The sequence below is a fragment of the Ceratocystis lukuohia genome, assembly GCF_044167205.1.
Source record: "Ceratocystis lukuohia strain C4212 chromosome Unknown Supercontig2_pilon, whole genome shotgun sequence".
Classification (NCBI taxonomy): Eukaryota; Fungi; Ascomycota; class Sordariomycetes; order Microascales; family Ceratocystidaceae; genus Ceratocystis; species Ceratocystis lukuohia.
The window spans coordinates 3,397,803-3,424,088 of record NW_027263521.1 but is presented as its reverse complement, the minus strand read 5'-3'; the positions used below and the strand labels follow the sequence as shown (position 1 = coordinate 3,424,088).

Here is a 26,286-nt window from a genome sequence, read left to right as displayed (position 1 = left end):
ATGTATAGTATACAGTTTGAGCGGAGTCGGGCTAACTGGGGTTGGACGAGGAGACATGGGAAAACAAAAACAAAAAGTAAAAGGAAATAAGACGGGGATGACGCAAGCATAAAACGAGATTAATAAAGGAAAATAGGTAACTAGCAGGAAACTATTACACAATAAAAATTCATAACCTGGAAGTCAATATCAGGGAAAAAGAAAACATGCAAATTACATATGCATTGGCCAAGATATACCTGTTTTTTTTTCTCTCAAAGCCTGTTGGTTTTACTTTGCCAACTCAGCCAACAAAAAAGAAGGGAAGAAAAAACTCCGAGTCTTGTTACTACAAATACAACCTTCTTTGAGACAAGTTCCACATTGGCTGCCACCTAGGTGGCCGGACAAGAACCATGAACGTAAAGCACCATGGCTGCTCAAGGGCAACTTTGAATTGCAGTTGGGCAATGCCATGCTCATGTCAACCTGTAACTTGTGCTTAGCTCTTGGCCTACGCCAGATGCAGATTTAATGGGCCCCAGTTGGAACACACATGTCTGTGGATGCTTATGGAGAAGGGGGAGCGGAGATATAGATAGCGAGTGGTATTATGCCAGTAAGCTTTGTGGTCAGTGCTCCAAGCTCTATCCACAATATTGAGCCTAGCCCTTTGTAATGCTCTTCTTTAATCCTTGTCTTGGCTTGTAGGAGGATCCCCTGCCTTCTTGGTCATCAAATATCACCGAGGCGGGCTCTTCATCCTGTCGGGTAACCATTCCGACAATGCACAATTCGCTTTTGTTTAGTCGTAGAATTGGCCTTGCATGTGTATCTGTATGCGTGCGTATGTAGTATGTCCGTGTGTTCCAGTCAGCCATCTCTGAAAAAAAAAAAAAAAAAAAAAAAAAAAGAAAAAAAAGTCCAGATGGTTGTCTTGTTTTCCTATCCTCAATAGCATTAATCTTGATGTTCCACGCCGATTTGATCTTTTGATCTTACTTCTGACGGTTTCCCCTTTTCTTGCCAAAGTCTCCAGTACTCCATCATCAAGAGAAGACAGGGCTTGAATGTAAGTTGCAAGTAGTCTAATGCCAAACTACACTATGCCTAGAATAAGCTTTGTTAGTGTGAAAGGGTACACGGATATTCGACAGCCGCATTTTTTCGTGGCTCATTCTGGTTCCTTGAACCATGTCTTATGTACCTTGTACTCTCTACAGATCTTTTCAGACGGCACACCGACAAAAGGCTAACGCATAGATGTGGGAAGATGGCGTGCGAAGAGACATATCTGGCCTAGACAGCAATCCATCTCTTGTAGTGCATTCAGAAGCTCTCAAATCCCTCCGATCCTGCAATGGCAATATGGAGAGAAGGACTGTAACGAATTGTGATGGCTAGGTATGAGTAAATTTCTAAGACTTCTTTATTCTCCTCCAGAGCCTCGGCTATGCTTCTTGGCTGCTAGCTCTCCAAATTTGGACAGTATGTACTAATGATAGCTGCAAGGTTTGCCGCTGCTATGCTGGTCCCCACAACAAATCTTGATGGCAGAGAAAAAGAGATGACGAAGGTGGTCGAAAGTGACCGACCAGTGAGCTGAAATTTCGTCACATCGTCAGTTATGATAACCGACTTGTCCTATTAGCCCAAATATAAACTTGTGCTGTCAGTGCTTGATCTTATGGACGTCAAGTGGCACGTGAGGCTTCCATCTCCCTCCTAACTCTCCTAGAACGAAAATAAGATAGTAGGGCAGGGTCACATTGTGACTAGAGGGCCCTCTGAGCAATGGTATAGCGGTGAGGCCCGTATGGACGGCTGCTTTTTACAGCGTCATATTCTGTCTGTAGCCGTCCCGCTGGCTCGCCCTGAAAACAAGGAATGTACGGCATAAAGACGTGACGACAGGGCTTGCTGTATCATCATAGCTCTGGTGCAGAAATATATTGAAGGTAGAATACAAGGGTTTCGTGGAAAATGAGGCTTGGAGACTAAGCTTATTCTTAGACTATCCACTGTGCGTTTGCCAGAAAGCGAATATGGTAGGGCATCAAAGCCTTTGTTATCAATACTAGACGCTTGGCTGTTTGCAACCATTGTATTTCCCGTCTCTGAGATGCTAGCCTGGTTGTCTTTTTCCCCTTGGCTAGCGACAGGATCGGGCTCTACAGGAGGCGGGGCAGGAAGAGGCGGGATGAGACCGAGCAGAGAAGGAGTAGAGAATGAGAAAGACTGAGAGGCACAGGCACAAGAAACAAGGCGAGAGAAGGGGTTACTCCCCTGCCTCACTGTTTGCAGCTACTTCCTATCCTCATAGCGCATAGTGGCTTATAGATGAGCTTACTAAAACACTTGCACTTTGAAAAGCCACCTTACTTGCTGTTTGCGTGAAGCAAAGCTACCCCTGTCTAGAATAAACACTTCGCGAAGAAATGCAGCAATCGAACCTATATCATAGAGCCATAGTCGCACGTTCAATCTTGTCTCCTAGCGCACCAGACGACAATGCAGTAAACCCGGCTGCCATAGAGTAGAGCTGGTATAAGATAAGTCATCTCAGCTCTCTAGCCATGAAGGCTTCCTAGAGCTGACAAGGACAAGGGCGAACGGGGAGGGGGGAGGGGGGAGGGGGGTCCTTGAAAACAAAAATGAGCCAATAACCAAAAACTGAGAACCCATACTCTAGGCACGTGCTACATTTAATACCAAGACCAACCTCTTCAAAGCACACCATCCCCTAAGCGAACCACATTGGCTGGAGAGAGATGCCACGGCACGGCCCACACACAACACAGTGTGTATGCTAGACAGCGAATTGGGATCAGCTCAAATAAGTAGGAGAGCAAGTTCCCCATGGAATCAGAGAACTAAAAGACAAAGTGTTAGTACTAGGACACTTGACAGATCGCACAAGTATACAGATGCAAGGAGACGCACAGCAAAGTTTTCGGACGAACCAGCACTAATATAAAGAGCAGATACATACAACAAGACTATCTGATGTTTCTAGAAAGGTGAAAAATAGCGTGTGCCTCGACAGGAGTCATAAAAGGAGCAGAGGAACTGAGGGGAAAGAGAGATTAGGTAAGAGAAAGTATTGCGAATGAACTATAGCACGCAGGATACGCAGCTATAGTATAGAATAGAGTAGCGTAACATTGGGGAAGACCAACCTATAGTACCACCAAGAGCCCCCAAGTCAGCAATATTGTTCTGGTATGCAAAGCCCTATGTTGCTCTTTCCTTTCTTTGCTAGTTGCGTTTGGTGGCCTGCACCTGTCCGTTCAGGCTAGCAGTACATTCGCCCATTCACACAAAGCTACACTCAGTTAGGGCAGTTCATACTAAGGTCAAGAGACACCCTTCGGGCTTCAGCTAGAATAATACGACAACCTCCAAACTCCAAACCAAGCCCGGTTTGCAAAGAGAGCATGAGTAGCCGTGAATTGCCTTCATGGCAGGTTTTGCCTAGCGGATAGGTGCATTTACCATGTCTTAGGTGCTGTTTGTTTGCGTATGTATTTCTTTTTTCAAAGCTGACGTGTGTGGCATGGCTGTACGAATAAGTCTTACCAGGCTTCATAGTATATCTGAGAGAAAAACAAAAGGAAATAGGGTAGAGACAGCATGAATAAAGTTTTGCTTTTAGGAAATCAACTTCCTAGTCAGCAGTCCAGCGCCTGCCGCTTTGTTGAGTCTGATATCTTGGCTGCCGTCCGTGTTGGAATAAACGAACTTGCCCTCAAAATTGTCAGACCATCCCCCAGTCGAGATGTTGCTTAGGGCACCCTGTCGAGGGGTGTGGATAGCGGTGGTTGTCTTGAAGCCCTGCCTACTCCGTGTATCCTGCGCACCTTCTCGATCACACGGCCTCCCGCCTTGAACCTTAGAAGGGCTATACCTGGTATCTTGAGCCCACGCCTACCGTGTAGGTCTTGTAAAGGTGGCTTGGTTGTTATACACCAAGAATGACCAACTGCATACCCGCTGCTTTCTTCCTCCTCCGTCTTTTTGATCTCTGCTGCGACATGCACCATGATCCTGACACTGACAGAATTTTTTTCCTAGACAGAGATTAATAGAGTGTTGACTGCTCTTCCCCTGTAGCCAGATTCTTGAGTCATCTGCCACTAGGTTTGTCTTTTCCTTTGCTCTCAGAATAAGTAACAGTCAGGAACCAAAGCCTCAGTCGCCATCAAGAACAGAAGCCAGACTGCAGTAACTCGGTCAAGTTTCCAATATGCATCTATCCGTCGAGCAACTTAACGCCACCATATTTACACTGCTCTCCTGGATCTATGCTTCTTCTTTTTTCTTTTCCATTAGATCTTCTAGTGGAATCTTTCCCCCTTCGGGACGCATGGCACCAGAAAAAGGACAGCGGAGACTAACACCTGACTAGCCTGAACCCTTTTTGGAAGAGCCCAAGAGCCCACTTGAAACATTAGGAACAAAGCCCCCATAGATTGCCCCGTCCCATAGTCGAAAACATTTCCCGTCCACATAGATGGTATGTTTACCCTCATTACTGTTAGCCCCCCCCCCCCCCCCCTCCACAATACACTAAATGGCATCAATCAGAAGGTTAGAGCTACTTGTACAACGTGGAAAGCCGAGAGGCGGTCTGAGGAAGAAAATGTGTCTGCCATTGAAAGCCACAAAGCCACCCTCTAGTAAGTAGCTGAGAAACGGCCCTAGAGGCCATATTTCCAGCCACTGTTACAAGAGGCACGGAGAGACAGCCGCTATTTGTGACAAAGGGCAGCAACTGCAACTATGGTCCCATGGTCTCCTCGGCAGAGGGGCATCAAGATACACAAGCCTGGCTGTTGAATAAGGAACCAGTGACAAGGCTGTTATCGAGTGGCCAGCTTATAACCAGCCCTCTCACTGCTTTTTACAACGCCTCTTCGTATTCTATCCACACCCAGCAAGCACCAGGATATTCCTCAGGCTGGCTATGCGGGAACATAAAAACCCGGCTCCGCAATGAAAGATTACTCTGGTTCTGGTATAAATCCTCCAAGTGAACCCTGCCCGGATGATGATGGAGTTTACCTGCCCTGGCCGAAGGTGAAAAGCTAGTGGATAAGGAAACAGAGAGAGAGAGGGTGCTGGCTATGTCCACCGACTTCCTACCCCCCCCCCCCCCTTCCTATTCATTCATTTTTCATCCCGCTCATACATAAATGGCCCATCAAATTTAGACACCATGTACTCCCCTTCCAGTACTTTACCCCATCCCCCTGCTCTGTTTGATCCCACATCGTTGTTTGTATATGATTCCTACTCTAGCTGTCTTGAGAGATTCCGAGTCGGGCTCCTCCTAGACCTCTGGGTCTATATCTACCCTATACTCGGAGAAGGTACATGTCTCTCGTTCTGCGTGTGGCACCTCAGGTACCTTTCCCAGTCTTATTAAAGCCACTCGCTCCCGCCTCTCTTACTCAATGTATCGGATCTTTTAGCTCGCCACAATCTATCTTCTCTTTTCGTTGCACTGTTCTCTTGTGGCCTTCTCTTCTATATATCTCCTCTCATCACTTTCCCATTCACTTACTATCTCCATCCCCGGACTACTTGTGTTTGTATTCCAACTGCACTCACCTTAACCTGTTTCCATCTGTGTTGTCCTCGTTCAAAACTTGATCTTTGCGGTTCGCACCATAATTCTTTTCTTGACTTACCTCTTTTCCCTTATTAATAATAACACTCTTCTGCAAGCCAAGATGCGCTCTCGCTCTATCAATTTCATGGTCAACGATATTGATCAAGTTCCTGAGCTTGTAGCATCTTCCCCTACATTCTACACATCATTTGGCTCAAGTTCTCCCACACCCACAACACCCCGCTTTGTCGGGGGTATGCCATTCCACCACAAGAGCCCTCAATCTATATCAGACATGGAAAGTCTAGCTACCAGTGTCAATTTCAGCATGATGGCTACTAGCAACTCACCTCGCCGTGTGCTTAGCATCTCTGAAATGCTACAGAGCCCTGAAGACCAGTCCCCGTCTCTTCAAAGCATATTGCAAGGAATGGCCTCATATGTCAGCGACATAGCCCCCAAGACTACCACGCAGAGCTTATACGCTGCATCTATGGCCCGGGCTTCGGCAGGTAGCTCTAAGGGAAGCTCTGAGTCGTTAAACTCGCGATACAGCGGTGCTGTGTCTGCATATTCAGAAACTACCGACGTTTGCATGGACATGAACACCTACTCTATCTACTACGATGAGCCGACTCACCACTTAGAGAATGGCTATCTGAGTCCTCAAACTGGTACCTCTGATTCCCACCCACATCAGAGCCCACTGATGCAGATGGCCGCTGTCGCTGTTTCTGTCGCAGAAAACATCCAATACAAGCCGTTGGTATCAAATAGCGTGGGCGCAGGGTCTACACCCCCCCTTATGGAAAAGTCGCCGCCCATTATTGAGGACGCTCGCGTCAAAGAAGAAGAGAACAGAGACTTAATCTCAACTCCGCCAAGTACCCCTCCATCTCGTAAGCGCCGGAGCCGTGCCCGTGGCAAAGATTCTCTAGAACAGGCTGTTAGCTGCGACCTCTGCTCTCGTGGAGGATTTGCTCAAAAGTCTGAACTCAAGTAAGTCTCTTTCAAGCTTTCTGTGGCATACCCGAACTAACCATTGTCGGATTTTGTACTCCAGCAAGCACAGAAAAACGCACACTCGGCCCCATGCGTGCCCCGGCTGCGACATGACCTTTGCTACACTCCGCGATATGCGCCGCCACGCTCACCGCCACCAGGAAGTAATCATGGTATGGCAATGTAACTGTGGCGTTACATTTACCCGTGATTACAACCTGCGCCGTCACTTGCGCTGCAGTCCAAACTGCAAAGCGAGCGGCAAAGTCTGGACAGCCAACCATGGAGGCCGCCCGGCACCTGTCACTAAAGGTGGCTTCTCTCCAGATGCGACCCTAACGAGCCCAAGCACCAGGAGTCTTTCAACGAAAGATGCCCTAAACACCGTGTATACGAACAATTTATCCAATGCAGACGACAACATGCGAGAGAATACTTAGTCCTGCTTTTCCTTTTCTTCGCTTTCGCGTCCCAGACGATGGGACGCCAGCAAGATACATTTTCATGATTTACGGAACTCATTATCGCAATGCTGCTTAACAATATTCAGAGATGACCACCTCTTTTTTGAAGCCAGTCTTTGGCTGCAGTGCATATCGATCACTCGGGACACCTTACGGCCAAGAAACGAGCAACTGCCTCTTTTGAGCAGAATAGAGTCTGTACCTACGAGTTCGTTCTATTGGTTCGTCCAAGCAACTCGAGCCCTTGCCTGTTCTGTCAGGCTTCAGGTTACACATGCTCTAGTAGTTTCCAGGTTCTAGGCTATTGCCCTTAAGCCTAGTAGCTTATACAACAGCGGCTTATCCCATACGCCCTTGTTCGTGTTATCTTCCGCTGACATTTCCTGCTCGGGCTCACTTGGTTACCTTGTTGCATCTTTCCCAACCGTTACCAGGTTAACTTCTCTCTTTATCTTTTTCTGTATTATTAGTTTTTAATGCTAACCCCTTCTCCAAAAGGAAGGCGGCTAGTAAGAGGTGTACCTGCTTATAAAAGGGGTTATGATATACGCTTATGTTGATACACGAACCATAGACGATTAGATGATAACTATTTTATACGACTATAATTATAATTGGTTTTTGGCTCCGCTCTAGAACAGTAACGGTGCATGTATGGATGTGGATAAAAACCCAAACCTTAATGTAGGTGCTAAGACAGAGGGGAGGGCTCAAAACAACCCTAGTTAGAGTTAATGACAGATGACATTTGCTATACTGTATACATACTAACTCTCCAGTCGAAATTATTGCCAAGGTCCTGCAATGTGCACTTTCAGAGGATGGAGATGTGCATAATGCAGTGGAACGAAGGCTGAGATATCTTTTTTTTTAACAGTAGATATTAGGAGGACGTACTGAATGTCCTGTGAAGAAGAGAAAGAAGGGGAATGAGTGATTATTGATCTTGTTCTATCTGTCTAAGTCTAGTCCGAGGAGCGGATCTCAGCCGGCTTATATATCCATCACTATCTTATCTGATACTAACCCTAACGTTTGGGCGAACTGTACCAGGGTCAGCAATCTTGGTAACCCTGACTTAGGTTACTGACATTTTTCCTCAATTTGCCTGATGAATAGTTACCTCGAATTTAATTTCTCCCGTACGAATTCCTTCTCTTTTCCTTGCATGTCCACTGTCCTCTAACATTCCAAGATCATCTTGCAACCATCCGTGTAAGCTCCATTCTGGGCGTCATGGTAGGCGCAAAGACCATCCCAAGCTTCTAGGAAGCTAGCATAGTAGCTGTACGTCCATCGTAGAATCAATCCCGGCTTTAATGCGAGTATAGTGACGTCAGTGCGACTAGGAGCTGAAATCTTTCGCTTGGAGCTGGATACTTGCAGGTCCATAATAAAGGGCATGCCGCGTTTCGGTCTCGTGATGGAAGAGTCCTGAACATGGAAGCTTTCAATTTCGCCATCAGTTTCAGCGTTGTATACCGTACTCATCTGCAAATCCTTGGTTGCCCAGCGCCCAAGAATGCTGTAGGTACCATCCCTATATGTAATCTTCATGGCAACTGGCTGGCTTAGCAGCAAGCCTAGATCAATACACACGCAATTGTCTACAGCTCCAAAGCTGTTGTAAATCTCCCATGAGCCCATGCCGTAGATAGAGTGGCGAATGAGCTGGGTGCGATCCGACGGTATTTCTACACCCATGTCATCACAGGTGCTCTCGCCACGGTCAAATATAGCGGCAAAATGCTGTATGCTGTTGCCATTAGGTGCCACGTCAAGTGCTATGCCCTTGACTTTAGTCACGGACTGGTCAGTGAGAGTAGACCAGCGAGCCAATTGCCGTATTGAAGCGAGTATAGGACCAAACAAGAAGCTACGGTTCTGGTTTGTGAAAACAGCAAAGAAAGAACCAGCAGCATCGTTTATTCCAGTGATAACCCGCCAAAGGCCAGTAATAATCTCGTGGCGCCGTAACATAAATGTGAGTGGTATTTCTGGGAGCTGCGTCTCGAATAGCTTCTTCTGGGAAACAGTATGATCTGTGCCATTAGCATGATGAACGGTCACAGAAGTGATACCATTGCGGTGAGCGTGGGCCGTAATGCCCACACAGTGAACTCCGTCCTTTTCGAAAGGAAGGTAGCTGAAGTGGTGACCAGTGACAAAGCGGAAACCGGAGCTGCACACAACACTACCTACAGGCGGCATCTCGCTAGCCCATATGCTCTGAGTTACGATAGAGCTCTCGCTTTTCTCCAAACCAGTCTCGGTTATATCGACAAGACGATTGCCAAACTGAACAAGTTCTGGTAGAGGGCAGAAGACCCGAAAGCGTAGATCCGCTTTTCTAGCCCGCCCCAACACTCCAGGCTGTCTACCGTCCTTAAAAAACACAGAGATTTGGGTTACACCATACGGGCCCGTAAAGGTCTCGTAGTAGTGAATGTTCGCAATCGATGTAATATGAACATTGAAAACAGTGAGGTATTTATCACAATGCTCGTCGCTCCTACACTCTGTACTATCAAGAGCCGAAATAGCTTTAAAATTAGCCATGTAAGTGACGTGACCCATTGTCCAGTATTCCGCTGATAGAACAAGGGAGTCTGACTCTCCAAGGCTCTCTGTGAGGCCCTTACTAGCTAGATTGTTCTGGCTAAGTAGTTTGATCCATGATGTATCTCTGCGGTACAGCTGGGGGTGTTCTGTCCGGGTTAAAATGCAGGGTGTCAGTTTGTAGGCGTGGAAGATACGAGCAGCCTCACAGCTGTTATCAAGCTGCTGAATGATGCAATCCTGGAGTTCAGAAGGCAACTGCATAATAGAGCTGAAAAGCTTGCCGGTTGAAGAACTCAGAGACGAACGCGCGAGGGGTGGGATGTTTGTGAGGTCAAGGCTGGGGCGGATCTCCCTAGTAAGCTCAAGACCATTAACAGGCAGCACGCTAGTAGCATACTCATACATACTGCGGATGACTTGGTTCAGGTTATAATCGAGACGCTTTGCCAACGTATGAACTGTCTTGAAGCATGTCTTATGCACCGTAAAAGCACGGCATCCCTGATACGAGTTGCGTACCAAGGTCTGACTACCGTTGCTGGCCTGCGGTATGAACAAACGACACAGCTGAGGCTGGCCATTTTTGGAGGAAATCTTGAAAGGCTTTTTGGAATCGCGACCAATCCCAACACTAGCAGGGTCTACATCGATAAGCACAGGCTGTTTATTGCCGGAAGGACCGATGCTAGCGAGAAAATAATAGTCAGCCTTGACCTGAGGGTTATTCTGAAGATAGGTGGAGTATGGGTCTGTCGATTTCTCGATGAAGCAGCTAATGCAGTAGCAGCGAGAAAACTCGCCGTGGATAGTTGTGTTTTGACAGACAAAGCAGTAGTCAGTAGGTGCCAAAGTAGCACAGGACTCCATGCCGATGTACCAGCCGTAGTCCACGAATGTCTCCATTTCGCACAAGCGAGAGTCTCGAAAGCTCGGATACTCAAGGTGGTGGTGAGTAGCAAAAACAGAGTCTTTGGCTGTTTCGGCACTCTCTTTGGAAGTGCTGGGCTTAAAACCAGAGGCTTTAGGGGTAGCAGCCGTTGGTATCTCGATCTGGGTTGTGTCGGCGACTTCATCTTCGCTAGAAGAGGTGCGGGAGGCCAGCTCAGCTCCAGCTATTATTTGGTCTTCAAGGCTATGAACTTGCGCATGGCGAAAGCTGCAGAAACCTCTAGAGGGCGGTAAAGGGTCACAACAGCCCCTCTGATAATCATCCTGATCGGCTAGGCTCAAGTCGTCCATTTCAGAGTTCGAATCATCGTCATCGAATCCAGAACTCGAATCATCCTCATCTATAACACCACCATCTGGGTTTCTGGGTAGACGGCGAAAGCGGGTCGCGACGTTGATTCCGCTATCAGCGAAGAGCTCTCGTTTAGGAGATCCGGAAATAAGGGCCAGGCTTGTGACTCGACCCTGGCGGGCATCCGACTCATTCTCGCGATCATTGCTAGGGGGCGGAAAGAGATGGGAAATGGATGAATAGATGCCCACGGTGATATCATCACCAATCTCTTCAAAGCTGAATGTTTGAGGTTGAGGCAGATCCATTGTAGAGCTGTTGTTAGAAGACAATAGAGCGCTGAGCGAATAAGCAATTCCGCAAATTCCTATTACCTATTTTTTGTTGCTTATTGTTGATTTTGTATTCGTTGTCGCTATCACTGTCGTTGGCCATGTGGTAGACTGGAGTGTTTTGTTTATTTACAATTTTTCAGATTCCGTGACTATTTATGTTGTTTGTCGAAGGGAGGTTTTCTATTCAACAAACAAACAAGGAAACCCTCAAAGCTCAAAGAATCCATTAACACTACTGAGAGTATCACAAAGAAACAACGAGACAAACATTTTGGTTTTGCATTCTTCTTTTATAGTAATAGTAACCAATTCCAAACTAGGCAACTAGGGTTAGGCACATTACAAAGAAAATTAATTTTATAACTCACGTCTTATGAACTCGATAGGAAGAGCGATAACAGTAGATATTAGGAGGACGTGCTGAATGTCCTGTGAAGAAGAGGAAGAAGGAGAATGAGTTATTATTGAAGTTGTACTATGTCTATCTAAGTCTAGTCCTAGAGGCGGATCTCGGCCATTACTACCATGTTCTGGGTCGAGCACTTGGGCCTTGGAAGAAGACCCTTGATATCTGATACTAACCCTAACGTTTGGGCGAACTGTATCAGGGTCAGCAATCTTGGTAACCCTGACTTATGTTACTGACAAGCGAGCTTTATAGTAGAGCAACCAACTGTCGAATTATGCTATCTTTAGCAGCAATCGTGAAAGAAGAAACTACCCTGCAAGTTTAGATACTACGTATGTGCAACCTGAAAGAAAAGCATTCTAGAATCTACCCCTAAAGGAAAGCACTTGCATTCAAATCTAAATATATATTCACATCCATCAGCTATAGGGAAGCTACCAGAATATCAAGAGATAAATGGAAAGATATGAAACCGGAACTATGGAATAGTAAGACGTAAAGGGAAGCCACGTCTTGATAGGTTCCGTTTGCAACTTCCTAATTTCACTGTAGAACCCCACTCTTCACAACAAATAAACAAGTTTCTCGAGGGTTTTTCTTTCTACTTGGACTCTTTGGGCTTTTTCTCTCGGTATCTCCTTTAGCACCATATCTTACTCTCGGTACTGACTATATCCTGTTATTGGCTTTTATTTACTAAGTATTGACTTTGCTTTCTGAACCCGTCTACATCGTGAATCCGGACTTGTATTCATTACCAATCGGGCCCTAGTCTCGACTCTTCCGCACCGAGAGCATCTACATTTCAATATCCTTGATTCTGTCCGCATCATAGCTGAATTTGATTTTTCCCGCTTTGCGTTCTGCTTCTCGTTCTCCTACATAAGTATTCTCCTTTACTCTTCTTCTTGTAGCTTTTTTTTCTCTTTGATTCCGGTATCCTTGGCAAAATTACAGTACATTTGTTTTTGCAAAGAAACGAACGCCTCGTATTAGAGAATCTATTGCGTCGCATTTGGCCTGCATTCATCTGCCAGCTTTTTTTCTCTGCTCCTTTTGCTCTAGCCTTCCCAATAGCCGCCGAGGGATTCTGTTTGCTACACTTGACTCACAGAAGGTGCTTAGAGAATCCCTTCACAGTACTCAGCCACTATCGGTCACACGTCAAGCCACTCACTATTGTTACAGAATCCACCCATAACCCGTTGAAATGACACCCTTCACACCCATCCAAGAAAATTCCAAATGGGCATATATTCAACAATGGGTCAACGATGGCAAGACGCCGAACAGCCAATCTCCAACAACAACAACAACAACAACAACAACAACAACTACGAGTGACAAGGACATAGGAGACGCTACCGTCAATATTCTGGCTACTGCGGCACTTCCCCTATCACTTTCTAGACCTTGTTCGGGTTCTTCGACATCATTCTCATCATTTAACGGTTTAGCTCTCCCTTTTGAGCACAGCCCTATTGCTCGCGTTAGCAAAGAAGAGGGTGGCATCTTGTCTACCCTATCTCTAAGCCAGTCTGATGCAGACAGATATATTGAAGATCACTTTGCTGGGGTTACTTTCAGCCCACGCCCTCAGCAAGCAGTATGGGATGCATATCCTACGTCTTTTACCCCTACAACCCATGAGAAACACCTCAGTAGTCAAATCGAGACTGATATCATGATCAGCCGCGTGGATATGCAGTGTGTAGTGCCCAAAGTTGTTTCCAGACACCAATACGCTCTACAACTAGCCTTTAAGGTGACCAGTCGTCAGGCTCTCAAGCTTTTGCGCATCAATGATATAGTCTATATGCGCTTCCTCGACAACAGCAACAAGGCTCCCTTGAAGCCTAGGGGCACAGAATCTGGAACTGGGAATTGCTCAAAGAAAGTGCAGCATAGCGCGTCCAAGGCTACTACCTATGCTAAGATACTATCATCTTCGCCTAGCTCAAGTTGTCTAGTACCAGACTCGCAGTAAGTTAATTGCAACCGGCTGGCTTTTATACAGACACCACTTACTGACTTATAAACAGACCCGCACAGCATTCGGCTACGTCAGGAACTGCCAGTCCTGTATTCTCCGAAAACTCATCGTCCATTAGCAAACCTGGCGACAGCAACGCGTCTGACCTGGTTAGCTCACCCGGTTCGCATTCTGCTCTTTCGCAACACCTGGCATCAGAGACTTTCTGCCAGTTCAGAGAACAAGAGTTCAACGCCCGAGTCAAACTCATAGACCATGAGACTGGTCTTATTACCGTAGAAGTTGGCGGCATTTCGTTTTTAGACCCCCGTGGCGCCTTCAAAGTCACAGTCTTACCGGGCTCCGAACGGTTTGCGGATTGTCGGCTGTCTCTTGCCCTTTGTCAACAAGCTATGAAGCAGGAGCTCGACATTGAAGCTCTCCAGCGTAATGTCATCACTCAAATTCGAAACTCTTGGATGCACAACATGCTGTACCCAACAACGGAGTGTGGGGTTTCATTCAGAAATACGGAGTTGATTACTAATTACATTAGCCAGGGACTCCTCCCCGAGCAAAAGTATGCCGTGTCGCGAGCAGTCGCCAACAACTATGGAACAATACCCTTCATAATCAAGGGTTTTCCTGGAGTCTCATACACTCCAGCGTTGGTGGAGTGCGCTCTACAGATTCTGCAAAAGCAAGATCACCGCTATTCTGTCTTGATCTGCACCAAAGATCATGAGAGTGCGGACGCCATTGTAGCCCAAATGGCGCCGTTCCTAAGCCCAAGGCAGATGCTACGTCTTATGCCTAGTGACATCCTTGTTTCGTCCAAGAGCCCCATTAGCACATACTACCACATCAAAGACAACCGCTTCGCACTGCCTCCTCCCGAGATCATGATGCAGTACCAAGTGGTAGTTGCCCGGTGTGTAGATGCTATTACTCTAACCAACCACCGCCTAACTAATGCCGACCTATTTGTCTCTGCTGTCTCGGGAGCCAGGAATCTAAAGGGCGGGATCACACGAGTGTCAGATCCATTTAGCATAGGGGGTCGCTCTGATTACAGCCTCCATTGGGATGCTCTCATCATCGACTCCGCCTGTCAAATTCCCGAGCATGAGACTGCGATTCCTCTGGCAATAATGGCGCCACCAACCCAAGAAATGGTTTTGGTGTGCAATGTCAATATCAAGTCTCAGCCGCAAGTGATTCTTGGTGGCGATGATTCCAGCAAGCCTATCAAGTGCTCGCCAGTAGCGGGCTCAGCGCTGAACGAATCCTGGTTCAAGCGGCTATGGCGACGGCCTGTTTACAGCATGAACGACTATACATTGGGAATGTCGCTAGAAAAAGCGCTCCATGGCGATTCCATCGAGGACAGCGACCAGCCGGCATTCTTCGAAATGAAGCCGCTGTATGCCCCCCAGGACCAGGATACATGGTCCAAGAGTGGTGCTGGAAACCATCGGCTCAATGTACGCAAGGCACTTTTGGAATTCCATGCCCAGATACCAAGGATTCCAGGAACAGGAGAAGACTAAGGAGGTTAAAGAAGCAAAAGAGCGTTTCTGTGTTATTGACTACATATTCAGTTTCATTGTATAGATTGTTAAATGAGCGATAAAATGATGGAAAAGAAAGCAAAAAAATAAAAAAAGAGATAGTCAAGCATGAACAAGTAAATAACCAAAGCTGAACAAAGCAGCCATTGTGAATGTGTACACACATCTATATGTGCGATTGGCATGTTTGATAAAAGCGCCATTACACCGCATCTAAGCCACACGCAACAAGGATGGTGATGGATTGATCCTAAGTTCAAGCAGATGGAGTGTAACACCGTCGTTGCATAATATTGTTCTGTTAATCCCGAAGTTTGTGTGCAGTTGGCGGTAGCAAAGACAATGCCAAGAAAAAGAGTAACGAAGGGGATGGAAAAGGGAAGAAGAGGAAGAGAAAAGACGCAAAAAAAGAAGAAAAAGAAAAAAAAACTCCAACAACACCAAAGAAAGTAACATCGTGAGAATAAAGGAGCGGGAGAAGATATCAACTGGGTCACGTGTTCCTAATTTTCCCCTCGTTGGACATCAAGGGAAAGGCTCCATAAAGGCAGGAGCGCAGCAATTTTTTTTTAATTCTGTTTCTTTTTAGTTATTGCAAGAAAACCAAGAAAAAGAAATTGGAAGGCACGCGTCAACGAAAGACAAAGAGAGACGGTGGCGCCTCAAATGCTGCTAGACAGAAACACCCAAGCTTAGACAACGACAGCAGAATGGGTGTACTGTGTCTTCTTTTTGTGGAACATAGCCTTGAGAAGGTTAGGCTTCTTCTCGTCTTTCTTTTCGTCTTTGTCGTCTTTCTTCTTCTGATCCTTCTTGGAAGAAGACGACGATGAAGATGACGTGGAAACTACACTCTTGCTGCTGCTAGACCGATGCGACCGCTCGGAGCCCGCGCGAGACTGCACGTCGCTGTCTTTATCTTCCTTGCGATTCTTCTTAGATGAGCTCGAGGACGTAGAAACTACTGAGCCAGCCCGCGATGGCGCCTTGGACGGAGGCTTGCTCGATGCCACCGACAAGGCCTTGGACTTGGAAGACGAAGATGACAGTTTAGTGCCAGCCTCAGACGGGGCCCGTGTAGACGACCGAGACGCAACAGACTTGCTACGCGAAACAGAAGAGCTCGCACCGTCTCTGTCACGTGGGTTGCGGCTCGTGCTATTCGAGCGGCGGCTACTCTTGGACACTGAGCTTGCGGCACTGCTGCGGTGTGACGACCGGGGCGGTCTATCTGGGCGGCCAGCCTGCGAAACCGAGTCCCACGGGTCTAGCTCGGCTAGGTCCTTGCCGCCCCCGAAGCCGCTACCACTATGGCCGCGACTGTGATGACGGTGAGCATGGGGGCTAATCAGTTCAAGCTCGGCTTCATCATCGCTGAAGACAGGAATCCCACGTCGCCAACTCTCAATAGATGAGACTTCGCTAGCGTTGTCTAAAACAAGCGCCTGTTGTGGTTGAGAGCCAACAAGCGAATTGGCGCCATCCATAGTACTACCGGCAGGCATCGTCGCAGACCGCTTTAGACTACCTGGACGCGGGCCCGCGCCATCCAAGGGCTGTGCAGCCATAGCCATAGGTACTTTTTGGGTAGTGACGGCCTCGCCTTGCAGCTGCTTGATGATCTTCCAGCCGCCGAACATGACAACCGTTACGCCCACGGCTGCAGTAGCACCGATAAGAAATTGTGGCGAAGCTAGCAGCGCAAAGACAGCAGGAGAGCCGCCCCTGACAAGGCCGATTATGCTAGGCGAGAGCTTACCAAGGATGGACGACAGCTCAGCCAAAGTCAAGGCAACAGCAGCTGCAGCCTCAGGGTTGCCCTGCAAATGCTCGATAATGGATGACGCGGTATGCTGCACGCAGTGGGCTTCGTCAAGGATCTGTTCAACGCTGCGGATAAGGCTTTTAACCTGCTTCTCGTCCTCAAGTATATTTTTGAGCTTTGAAGGGTCTTCATCGTCTGAGGACTCTTCCCATGCCTCCAGGTCGTATCGGGTAGCCAAATCTGGTGGCAAGTTTCCATAAGCTAAATCGCTATCGTCCTTAGCCTTGGAACGACGGGTGGCTACAGGCATGGGCGGACGTTGCATCACTTCCATGTGACTCTGGTGTTCAGGTCGGGGCGCTTCAGATTGGGCACGAGCAAAAGCCGGGCGGGACACTTGCATATCCCGCGGTGCCGTCTCAGCATATGGGCTCCGGTAGCCATCTGGGGCTTGGCTAGGGGCAACCGAGGAGACCTCAGTCAAGGCACGCAGATTCGAGCGTGTGAGCTGTGTAGCGCCGCTGACAGTGCTGCCATTGCCCACTTCGCTAGGGGCTTCGCGCCGTGAAGTTCTAGTTTTTGAGGTGCGGGTGGTGTGTGAAGTGCGATGGCTACGGCTGCTGCGATGGCTCCGGTGGCTGCGAAGGCTTACATAAGAGCGATTGTCGTCCTCAAGGTACAGGCGTGCTTGGGGTCGTGGAGTAGGATCAAATTCATCGATGCTGTAGTCTATGGCTTGTTGCAGCGGAGGCACTTCATCGTCTTCCTCTTCTTCATACGACGGCTCTGGAACCGGTGCGGAATTTGTGCCATTACGGGCCTGGCGAATGTGGGCTTTGCGCTCGTCGTAGCTGGCCTTGGCTTCTTTCCAAATATTTAGTAGCTGGCGACCCTGTATTTGTGGGCTGTGTTAGTGGGTATTTTACTTGGGCGGGGGCTGCAGAGTGCGTTTTGCGCGCAGAGTTACAGGGCTCTGGTAGGCCCGCTTTAGAATGAGGGAGAAGACTGGTTAGTTGCGTTGCTCTTACAGTGCTAATGATCTTGCCGGAGTTGTTAATGATGGTGACGGTCCCTTCATATGTCATGGCTGTCCTGGGTGATGCTCTCGTCTCTGAGCAGTAAGAGAAAAGCGGGAAAAGGCAATGGGCGGATAGTAGTAGTGCAGTATGCAGTCCAGGTGGTTTGTGCGTATGGCTAAAACCGAATGTGAAGCTTCGGTTTAGCAAAGCTCAGCAACAAAAGACAACAAAAAGAAACAAAGATAAGAATAACAGGACAGGATACAAAGAAGTACAGCTGCAGCGAGGAGGCGGTGGGCGTCTAATAAATATATTCACGCCAAAGCAAATCCCAAGCTGCGATTTTTCTGACCGCTTAATGTTGTATGTGCTTTTTAGCTCCTTTGTTTTGGCCGCTCTGCTAACAGTGTGTGTGCGTTTTTTCTGCTTTCTTTTCGGTTCTTTTTTTTGGGCAGAGAAGCAACAAACAAACAAATCCCTGGTAGGCTTGGGCTGGGTCGGGCCGGGGGAGAGAAGGCGGCTAGATGAGGAGGGGGTTGGACAGCAGAAAGGCCAAGGGATATGGAAGAACGATCTCTAAGAGCTGGAAATAGGGACTAAAGACTCAAGGAGAATGAAAGCAGGGCAAGAAAATGGAATATATCAAGGAGAGGAGGGGGAGACAAAGGGGTCATGGCTCCCATATGTATCCATAGTATGTACGTACATATGATATGTATGTTATGTTTATGTTGCTCTTACTTATATAGCATAACATATGCACACACCGCAATGACATGACAGCATCAGTTTGGCCACGGTTTGCCATCGGCTTGTCCTCTGCGACATGCTGTTGTGCCTGGGTGGTGGTGCTACGGTTGATTAAGTTTTGCGCATGCATAGAATGCATCGCTGGGACTGATCAAAGGTCAAGCCAGGATGTGAAACTAGCTAGATACGCACTATAGACAGACATCTACAGGCAGCAGCACGGTTAGCGGTACGGGTAGCAATACACAGCAATTACATGATACAGTGCATGTATCTATGTTTATTATACATTATATGTGTGCTTGCATGAGACCCTCACACATTCACAGCCATGCCATGTAGCCTGGCATGGAAAGTTGTCCATGCAGGGCCACCAGTCATGACCCACACCACATCATAGACGATGCTCAGAGAGCGGGGAGGTATGGGAGGAGGAGGCAATCCTTATTGTGGCCTCCTCGTCTTGGACCATCCTCCATTTTGACCGGCAACTGGCCTGTTTTTCCTACTGTGCGGCTTTTCCTCTTTGCTCTACATAGCATGCTGCTTGCATTGTACTTGATTCATATTATCGTAACGAAATACTAGCATCATGATCAAGCACCTTCAATCCAACCAACCCATATAAGAATCTCAACCGGACTCGACAAGCGGTGAGAATTTCTCTGAGACGCTGTCTTGCCTCTGTCCCGCTTCCCCCCCCCCTCCCCTAACCCTGTCTATTCTGCTACGTACAGGCCTAACCTTGGTTGGGAACACTACGAAAAAAAAATAGAGTGGCAGACAGTGTTTGGCACACTCTACTCATCCACATCAAAAGAACTGGTGATCCATCGCCTCGCCGCCCCTGTCACATTATCCCGCTTTAGGCCATATCCTTGGGCAGCCGCATTTGCAAGTCCTCCCTCGCCTGCGTCCTACGTCTGCGTTGTTGGCTGAGTGATTCGCCTTGCTGCATCGCCCGCCCACCTCGGGTTATCAGTCATAGTAGCCGTCCAGGGCGGGGTTCTCGTGACCCCTTGACTCAAGCCACAACCCTTCTTTGGAGTGATGTACTCACACAGTAGTGATGCACGGCTTACACAGCTCCCTAAGTCCAAGGCGGCGTGCGTTGCGCATCTTCTATCGTTTCTTCCGTTTCTTCCACAGTCATCTCGTTGTGCTCCTCGGGCCGTTGCCCACCTTTCTGATGTTTTATGCTGTCCCATAGGGAGCGCCACTCCAGCCATGCTACGGACAGTGCTCCAGCCCCGTTGATTGTGGCTCTTCCCAGCCACCAACTTAGACTTTCTCAGTCCAGTCGTCATTGAGAGTGGCGAAAGAAGCCCGAGGAACAGCACTTCTAGAAGCCCTTTTAGTGAAGACCTCCCGTAGGTTGTTTCCGAGGAATCCACGTGCCCTGCATTCCGACATGAGAGTTTAATTCGCTTGATAGCATGAGCAGCCAGAAAAGCCATAGTTTCATGAGTCTCTGAGCTGTACTAAGCTGGCAAATGTGTTGCTGCCCAAGCCTATCGAGGTAGAAACAAGAAACTTGGGCTTAACCCCTCCCGTCGCTCCAGCCCACCAATCAGGGGCCACACAAACAGTAGCCGCCAATAAAGCCTTATGCAGGGCTTTGTTAGGCTTCTATAAGGCTTTAGTAATAGCAACGAAAATCGAATTTCGAAGCCTCACTGGCAGTGAGCGCTATTGTCCATTATGGACATCCCGCCTTGTCCAGCTGCGCATTAATAAAAAAAGAAATGACGACAATGCTATTGTCGATATCGGACTCTGATAGACTCTGATAAAACCCTGATATAGACCCTAACTGCCTCTCTCCGATAAGATCAACTATCTTCTTATCGATAAGAAAAGTTTCGAGCTCTTTTTTTTTTAGCAGCCATCGCTTCAACACAATGACGACTTCATATGAGGGTCCTTCCATCACATCACATTAACGCCAATTTGCAATATTCTCCATCCCTCCTCTTATTAATACGGCCGCAATGGCGCAAAAACCGCAGAATAAGCGCAAGCTCCCTGCTGCCAGTCAGCCAGCTGCACGCAAGCGCTCCAAAACAGCAGCCAAAGTCCAGAAACCTACTAAATCTGCCCGCGTTACCGATGTCAACGATCTGCCGTGGCAAAACGACATTGATGAGTTCCTAGATCTCCAGGTTGTGGAGAATGTAGAGGTTGTCCGGGAAGGCGACAGAGTAAAATTTGTTGTTCGAGATGCGGACCCCAAGAAAAAGAAAAAGACAACCGCCGCTACTACTACTACTGACGAGGGGGAAGAGAAAAATGAAGAGGGCGCGGATGTGGAAGAAGCCAACTCCGATACTGGTGCCGACAAAGACGAAGACGAATTCGAGGGATTCGACGAGGACAGCCAAGATGATGAAGACGACGTCGAGCCCGAGCAGCCCAAGCCCAAGACCGAGAAGAGCAGCTCCAAGAAAGACAAGCCCTCAAAAAAGACCAATAACAAGCCCGCGACACCCGCACAAGAAGATCTTTCAGCGAGTGCATTTTCTGTGCTTGAAAATATGGACAACATGACGGAAGAGCTTGACATGTCGGAATGGGCCTCACTCAATCTCTGCCCCGAAGTAATCGGCGCCCTCGAGCGACTCAAATTCACCCAGCCTACTACCATCCAAGTCCAGTCAATTCCCGAAATCCTGGCCGGCCACGACGTTATTGGCAAAGCCGCCACGGGTACTGGCAAAACGCTAGCCTTTGGCCTTCCTATCATCGAAAAATGGCTAGAGAAGCACGATAGCAGTGAGCACGGCGACGACAGCGGAGATAACCCCATGGCTAATGAAACGGCGCAGGGCCAGAAAGTCCCGCTTGCCCTTATCTTGTCCCCAACACGTGAGCTGGCCCGTCAGATCAGCACCCATCTGCAAAATGTATGCCATGGGCTCCCCAAGGCGCCGTATGTGTGCTCGGTAACCGGCGGTCTAGCCCAGGTCAAGCAACTCCGCCAGTTGGCCAAGGCTGATATTGTTGTTGGTACACCTGGCCGTCTGTGGGAGCTACTAAGCGATGGAGGACCGCTTCTGCATGCGTTTAAGCGCATTCAATTCTTGGTCATCGATGAGGCCGATCGACTACTAGCCGATGGCTCTTTCGAAGAGGCCTCATCCATCCTTGAGGCTCTGGACCGCCGCGAGCTAGTGGCCGGCGTAGCAGAGCACGAGGACGATGGTGGAGCCGAGGTTTTCCGTCAGACCCTTGTCTTTTCAGCAACATTAAACAAAGCGCTACACCAAAAGCTCGGCGGCAAGGGCAAGAAAGCAATGACATCCGAGGAACAGAGCATGGAGTACCTAGCCCAACGCCTGCGTTTCCGCGAAGAAGACCCCGTGCTTATCGACGTGTCACCCGCGTCACACTTGGCCTCGGGACTACAAGAGGGTCTATTGCAGTGCGGCGACGCAGTGCAAAAGGATCTATTTCTATATAGTGCCATTGCCCTGTTGCCACCCCGCCGCACTCTTGTCTTCACCAACGCCATCAAGGCCGTTAGACGCCTGGTGCCGTTCCTGCAACAGCTGGGTTTCCAGGCCAAGGGTTTGCACTCGCAGATGCTTCAAAAGGCACGTCTACAGGCTATCGAATGGGTCAAGGCAGGCGGCAAGGAGACGCGGATTCTAGTAGCCACGGACGTTGCAGCACGTGGTCTAGATATCCCCAGCATGGACCAGGTCATTCACTACCACGTCCCACGCACGGCAGATACATACGTGCACCGATCAGGCCGCACAGCACGTGCCCAGCAGACAGGAACAAGTATTCTCATCTGCACGCCCGACGAGGCAACAGCCACACGGCGCCTAATTGGCAAGATTCACTCGGCCAAGAACAAAAAGCGTGACGCGCTAGACGAGATGCAGACGGTTCAGATCGACCCCAAGGCTCTGGGCAAGTACAAGCCGCGTGTAGAGCTGGCTAAGAAGCTAGCTGATGCATACAGCGCCAAAGAGCGCTCAAGCAAGCAGGAGAACTGGCTCAAAACAGCAGCCGAGGAGTTGGGCGTTGAGTATGATAGCGAGGAACTTAGCGAGGCCGAGCGAAAGACAGGAAAGGGCAGCGGTCGCCGTGAGCGCGAGAAGCAGTTATCTCTCATAAGCAAAGGAGAACTAGCAACGTTGAGGGCACAGTTGCGCGATTTGTTGGCGCTGGATAAGGGCGGAGGCCGCAATAGAGGCTATGTCCCGGGCCAGGCGAAACGAGAAGAGGAGCAGGCGGTTTGGTGGGTGTAGAGGGCCATAAATGCAGTGTATAGAGGAGCATTAAAGAGTGTTTTTGCGCGTAGGTAATTAAAAGCACTTTTTTGACAAGTAAAGCTAGTAGTACGTTGTGGGTGGGCAGCTTTATTATGTGTGTAACCCAAGATTACTTCATTCACGCAAAGCAGCCATGTTTGTTTTTTTTATATTTTTATTTTTTCATTTAAAGGCCATTATAACACTTTTTTTTTAACGAAATACAGCAAGACATAAAGCAACTAATTCATGAAAATGCTTTTAGGCAAAGCAAGCAAAAACATCCAAGACACAGGCTATCCAAAGCAGGTGTCTACCCATCCTTAAATCCTTAGTCCCCAGGAATTCACCAGATATTTCCCCCCATCCCCCCCCCCCCCCAAGCCCCTCCCTATATTAAAACCCTATTTTGCGGTGGGCCACAGATCTCGCGAGTACCCCTCCCTATATGACATAGTGGAAGTCAGGGCGGTTGTCACCCATCTCAGCAATCTCCTGTTCGCTCTTGCCGGCTATCCAGTGGTCTCTCTTGCCCTCACGTCTCAGGTTGTTCTCGCGGTTCAGCATGTACATCATCAACGAGCTACCAAAGATGGTGCAGATAGAAAAGTAGCCCAGCACGACACCATGGCCTTGGAAGAAGCGCGGGCCGTCAAAGTACACGTTACTAGACACAATACCGTTGAGGTTACCCCAGCCAACAACCAGACCCATGGTGATACCACGCTTGTACATTCCCTCAATGTTGTTAGCCACCCAAGCAAGCGAGATAGGAATCAGCGCATATGTTCCGGCTGCAGCAAGGAAGGTACCAGTGTACTGTACCGAGGGGCTGGTGGATATCATGACCATCAGGAAGCCAGCGATAGCCAGCAGGCCCAGAGGCGTCTGGAAGACACCACGGCGGCCCAGACGATCAGACCACAGACCGCAAATCATCGTGTTGGCGGCGGCCAAAATGTAGGGCGGCACACTAAGCAGCTGGTTGCGAATGATGCTGTCGGGAGTAGTGAAGCTCATGCTGCTAATGATGGTGGGCAGGAATAGCGAGAAGGAGTACATGGGCATCAGGGCTCCCATGTACATGAGCATACCAACATAGGTCTTCCAGTCAGTCAGCGACTGCCAAAGGAACTTGTACTGGAACTTCTCGTCAATGGAGCTCTGGTTGTCGAGGCTAAGACGGTATAGCACACGAGCGCGCTCTTCATCAGTCAGGAACTTGGCCTCATGGGGGAAGTCGTGCACAAAGAAGAACGACAGCAGACCAACGACAATGGTCAACAGACCCTCAAGGATGAAGATCCAGGCCCAGCCATGCTTGCCACCGATGCCGTCCATCTTGGAGATGGCTGCGGCCAGCAGACCACCGAACGATCCGGCGATGGCAGCGGCAGAAAAGAAAATGGCCAGGCGAGAGCCAAACTCGCTGCGCTTGTACCAGCAAGATAGATAGTAGGACACACCGGGGAACAAGCCGGCTTCAGTCAGACCGAGGAAGAAGCGCGAGGCCATGAGACCCTCCCAGTTGTGAATAAAGCCCATGCCCAGCATAGTGCAGCCCCAGAAGAACCTACAGCAGACGGTTGATTGTAAGTAACTACACACAGTAGCAAAGGGAAGCTGGCTAGGTAGGTGCATGAGCAGACTTACATGATCATAGGAATGAAGATGGATGGGCGCATCCGCTTCAGCAGCACATTAGCCAGAGGCTCGAACAAGCTGTAGGAAACAAAGAAGATTGTAAGAGTATCGTTGAAGCGGGAAGTGCTCATAGGAATGTCCTTGGTCAAGTGGGCAACTTTGGCATTGCCGATGTTGGTACGGTCCAGGAAGGAGATGAGATAGAGGAAACAGAGCTAGATTGCAAAAAAGGATTAGTCGGCCAATCGACGGACAGCATGAGTGTAGAAGGGGACTCACCCAGGGCATCAGTGTCCAGTCAAGCTTGCGCATAAGCTTGCGGTCCTATAGAGCAAAACAGCATTAGAAACTTGTATAACATAGCATACAGGCAGACGGGTACTATTCAGCGACTTACCAACATAGCACGTTCCTCATCGCTCTTGCCAGCATCCGGATCAACCAAGTCCGATTGGATAACGCCAGCTCTGACCTCCTGCTGCGAGAAGGCCGGCTTCTCAAGGCCGGAGCCGCTTTCATCACCGCTTCCGGTGCGAGCAATGTCCCGAGTCATGGTGAAGAAGACTCGCTAGCAGGAACAGATTCGAAGAAAGGAGGTCAATATAGAACGAACCAGACTAAAAAACGGAAGCAAAGACAAAGTCCTCGATGTGGCAAGACTAAGTGAAAGCACCAGAAAGGGGAAGAGTGAGAGGCGATGTGGGTAATATATATATACAAGCTTCTAGCTTGAAGGCAAAAAAGGAAACAAAAAAGGTAACAATAAAAGCACAAGCTTCCAGCTAATAGGGAGGCAAAATTAGGCGAGAGAAAAGGGCGGCAAGCGGCCTTTGTACGAAAGCAGACAGACAGAAAGAGGAAAAGAGGAAACGTAGATCTAGCAAGCTACAGGAATGGAGAGGGCGAGGGAGCAGATCAAGACCAGGTCAAAGGCAGAGGCGAAGACAGAGATAAGAAGGAGGATACGAAGGAAAAGAAGAAGGGCATGTGGAACATGGAGACAGGAAGAACAGAAGGAAAAGGACGAGGTGGGCTTGCAGACAAGCTTTATACATCAACACGTCTCCCAATATCGAGCTCTGAGGTCCCTCTCCTCCCATGTTTATTTCTCTCTGCTTTGCCCGCCCAGCATCGAAACGTCATGTCACTTATGTTGAGCCCGGTCTTTTTTTTTCACTCTAAATATCTTGGCGGTTTGGGTTTGCTCTTCTAGCTTTTTTCTTTTTTTTTCCTTTTTTTGTTTTCTCATTTGTGCCGTGGTCCTCGTCCGTATGCTTCCTCTTCCTCCTCCTAATCCTCCTTCTCCTCCTTCTTGCTCTTGGCCTTGAAGCGCAACCGAAACAACAGCAACTGGAGACAAGAAGAGACTCTACAGAGACAGAGATGCAGATACAGGCCAGAGGCAAGAGGCAAGAGAGCAAAGCCCCAGGCCAGCTGGCTACCCGGGGCTAGACTCAATCTAGGGCTAGTGGGCTTGAGACCGAGAGCAAAAAACACCCAGAAGCACGGCATGAATAAAATGGAGGATAAATAAAACATTCCGATTAAGCTTGAATTAAGCTCGTCTTATGTGTCTGGGTTCCAGGGTGCTTGGGTATTTGGGGGGGGGGGGGAGAGGAACATCCAGCCACTTGATGCATCACACAGACTGAGACTTTTCATATACACAGACAAGGCTCACTCATGCTCTCTCACCTC

General features: G+C 48.6%; 6 protein-coding genes across 6 annotated transcripts; 3 read left to right on the top strand and 3 right to left on the bottom strand.

The window, feature by feature from the left end:
* Positions 1-5,714: 5,714 nt before the first annotated feature.
* Positions 5,715-7,035, top strand: HOO65_020852 (putative transcriptional regulator; the record flags this gene model as incomplete). The annotated part of the gene is made up of 2 exons (XM_071006809.1): positions 5,715-6,592; positions 6,666-7,035. The coding sequence occupies 2 exons, from the start codon at positions 5,715-5,717 to the stop codon at positions 7,033-7,035; spliced, it is 1,248 nt and encodes a 415-aa protein (XP_070861490.1).
* Positions 7,036-8,241: 1,206 nt separating this feature from the next.
* HOO65_020851 (uncharacterized protein) lies at positions 8,242-11,169 on the bottom strand (the record flags this gene model as incomplete). Its single annotated transcript, XM_071000174.1, has 1 exon — positions 8,242-11,169. One exon carries the CDS (start codon positions 11,167-11,169, stop codon positions 8,242-8,244), a length of 2,928 nt encoding a protein of 975 aa, XP_070861489.1.
* A 1,646-nt stretch (positions 11,170-12,815) lies between these two features.
* On the top strand, positions 12,816-15,127 carry HOO65_020850 (P-loop containing nucleoside triphosphate hydrolase protein; the record flags this gene model as incomplete). The annotated part of the gene is made up of 3 exons (XM_071006511.1): positions 12,816-13,588; positions 13,648-14,070; positions 14,134-15,127. 3 exons carry the CDS (start codon positions 12,816-12,818, stop codon positions 15,125-15,127), a joined length of 2,190 nt encoding a protein of 729 aa, XP_070861488.1.
* A 713-nt stretch (positions 15,128-15,840) lies between these two features.
* Positions 15,841-17,998, bottom strand: HOO65_020849 (uncharacterized protein; the record flags this gene model as incomplete). The annotated part of the gene is made up of 2 exons (XM_071006546.1): positions 15,841-17,805; positions 17,942-17,998. 2 exons carry the CDS (start codon positions 17,996-17,998, stop codon positions 15,841-15,843), a joined length of 2,022 nt encoding a protein of 673 aa, XP_070861487.1.
* A 2,675-nt stretch (positions 17,999-20,673) lies between these two features.
* On the top strand, positions 20,674-22,941 carry HOO65_020848 (ATP-dependent RNA helicase MAK5; the record flags this gene model as incomplete). The annotated part of the gene is made up of 1 exon (XM_071000173.1): positions 20,674-22,941. The coding sequence occupies one exon, from the start codon at positions 20,674-20,676 to the stop codon at positions 22,939-22,941; it is 2,268 nt and encodes a 755-aa protein (XP_070861486.1).
* A 447-nt stretch (positions 22,942-23,388) lies between these two features.
* Positions 23,389-25,141, bottom strand: HOO65_020847 (uncharacterized protein; the record flags this gene model as incomplete). The annotated part of the gene is made up of 4 exons (XM_071006649.1): positions 23,389-24,517; positions 24,598-24,803; positions 24,868-24,912; positions 24,986-25,141. 4 exons carry the CDS (start codon positions 25,139-25,141, stop codon positions 23,389-23,391), a joined length of 1,536 nt encoding a protein of 511 aa, XP_070861485.1.
* Positions 25,142-26,286: the final 1,145 nt, after the last annotated feature.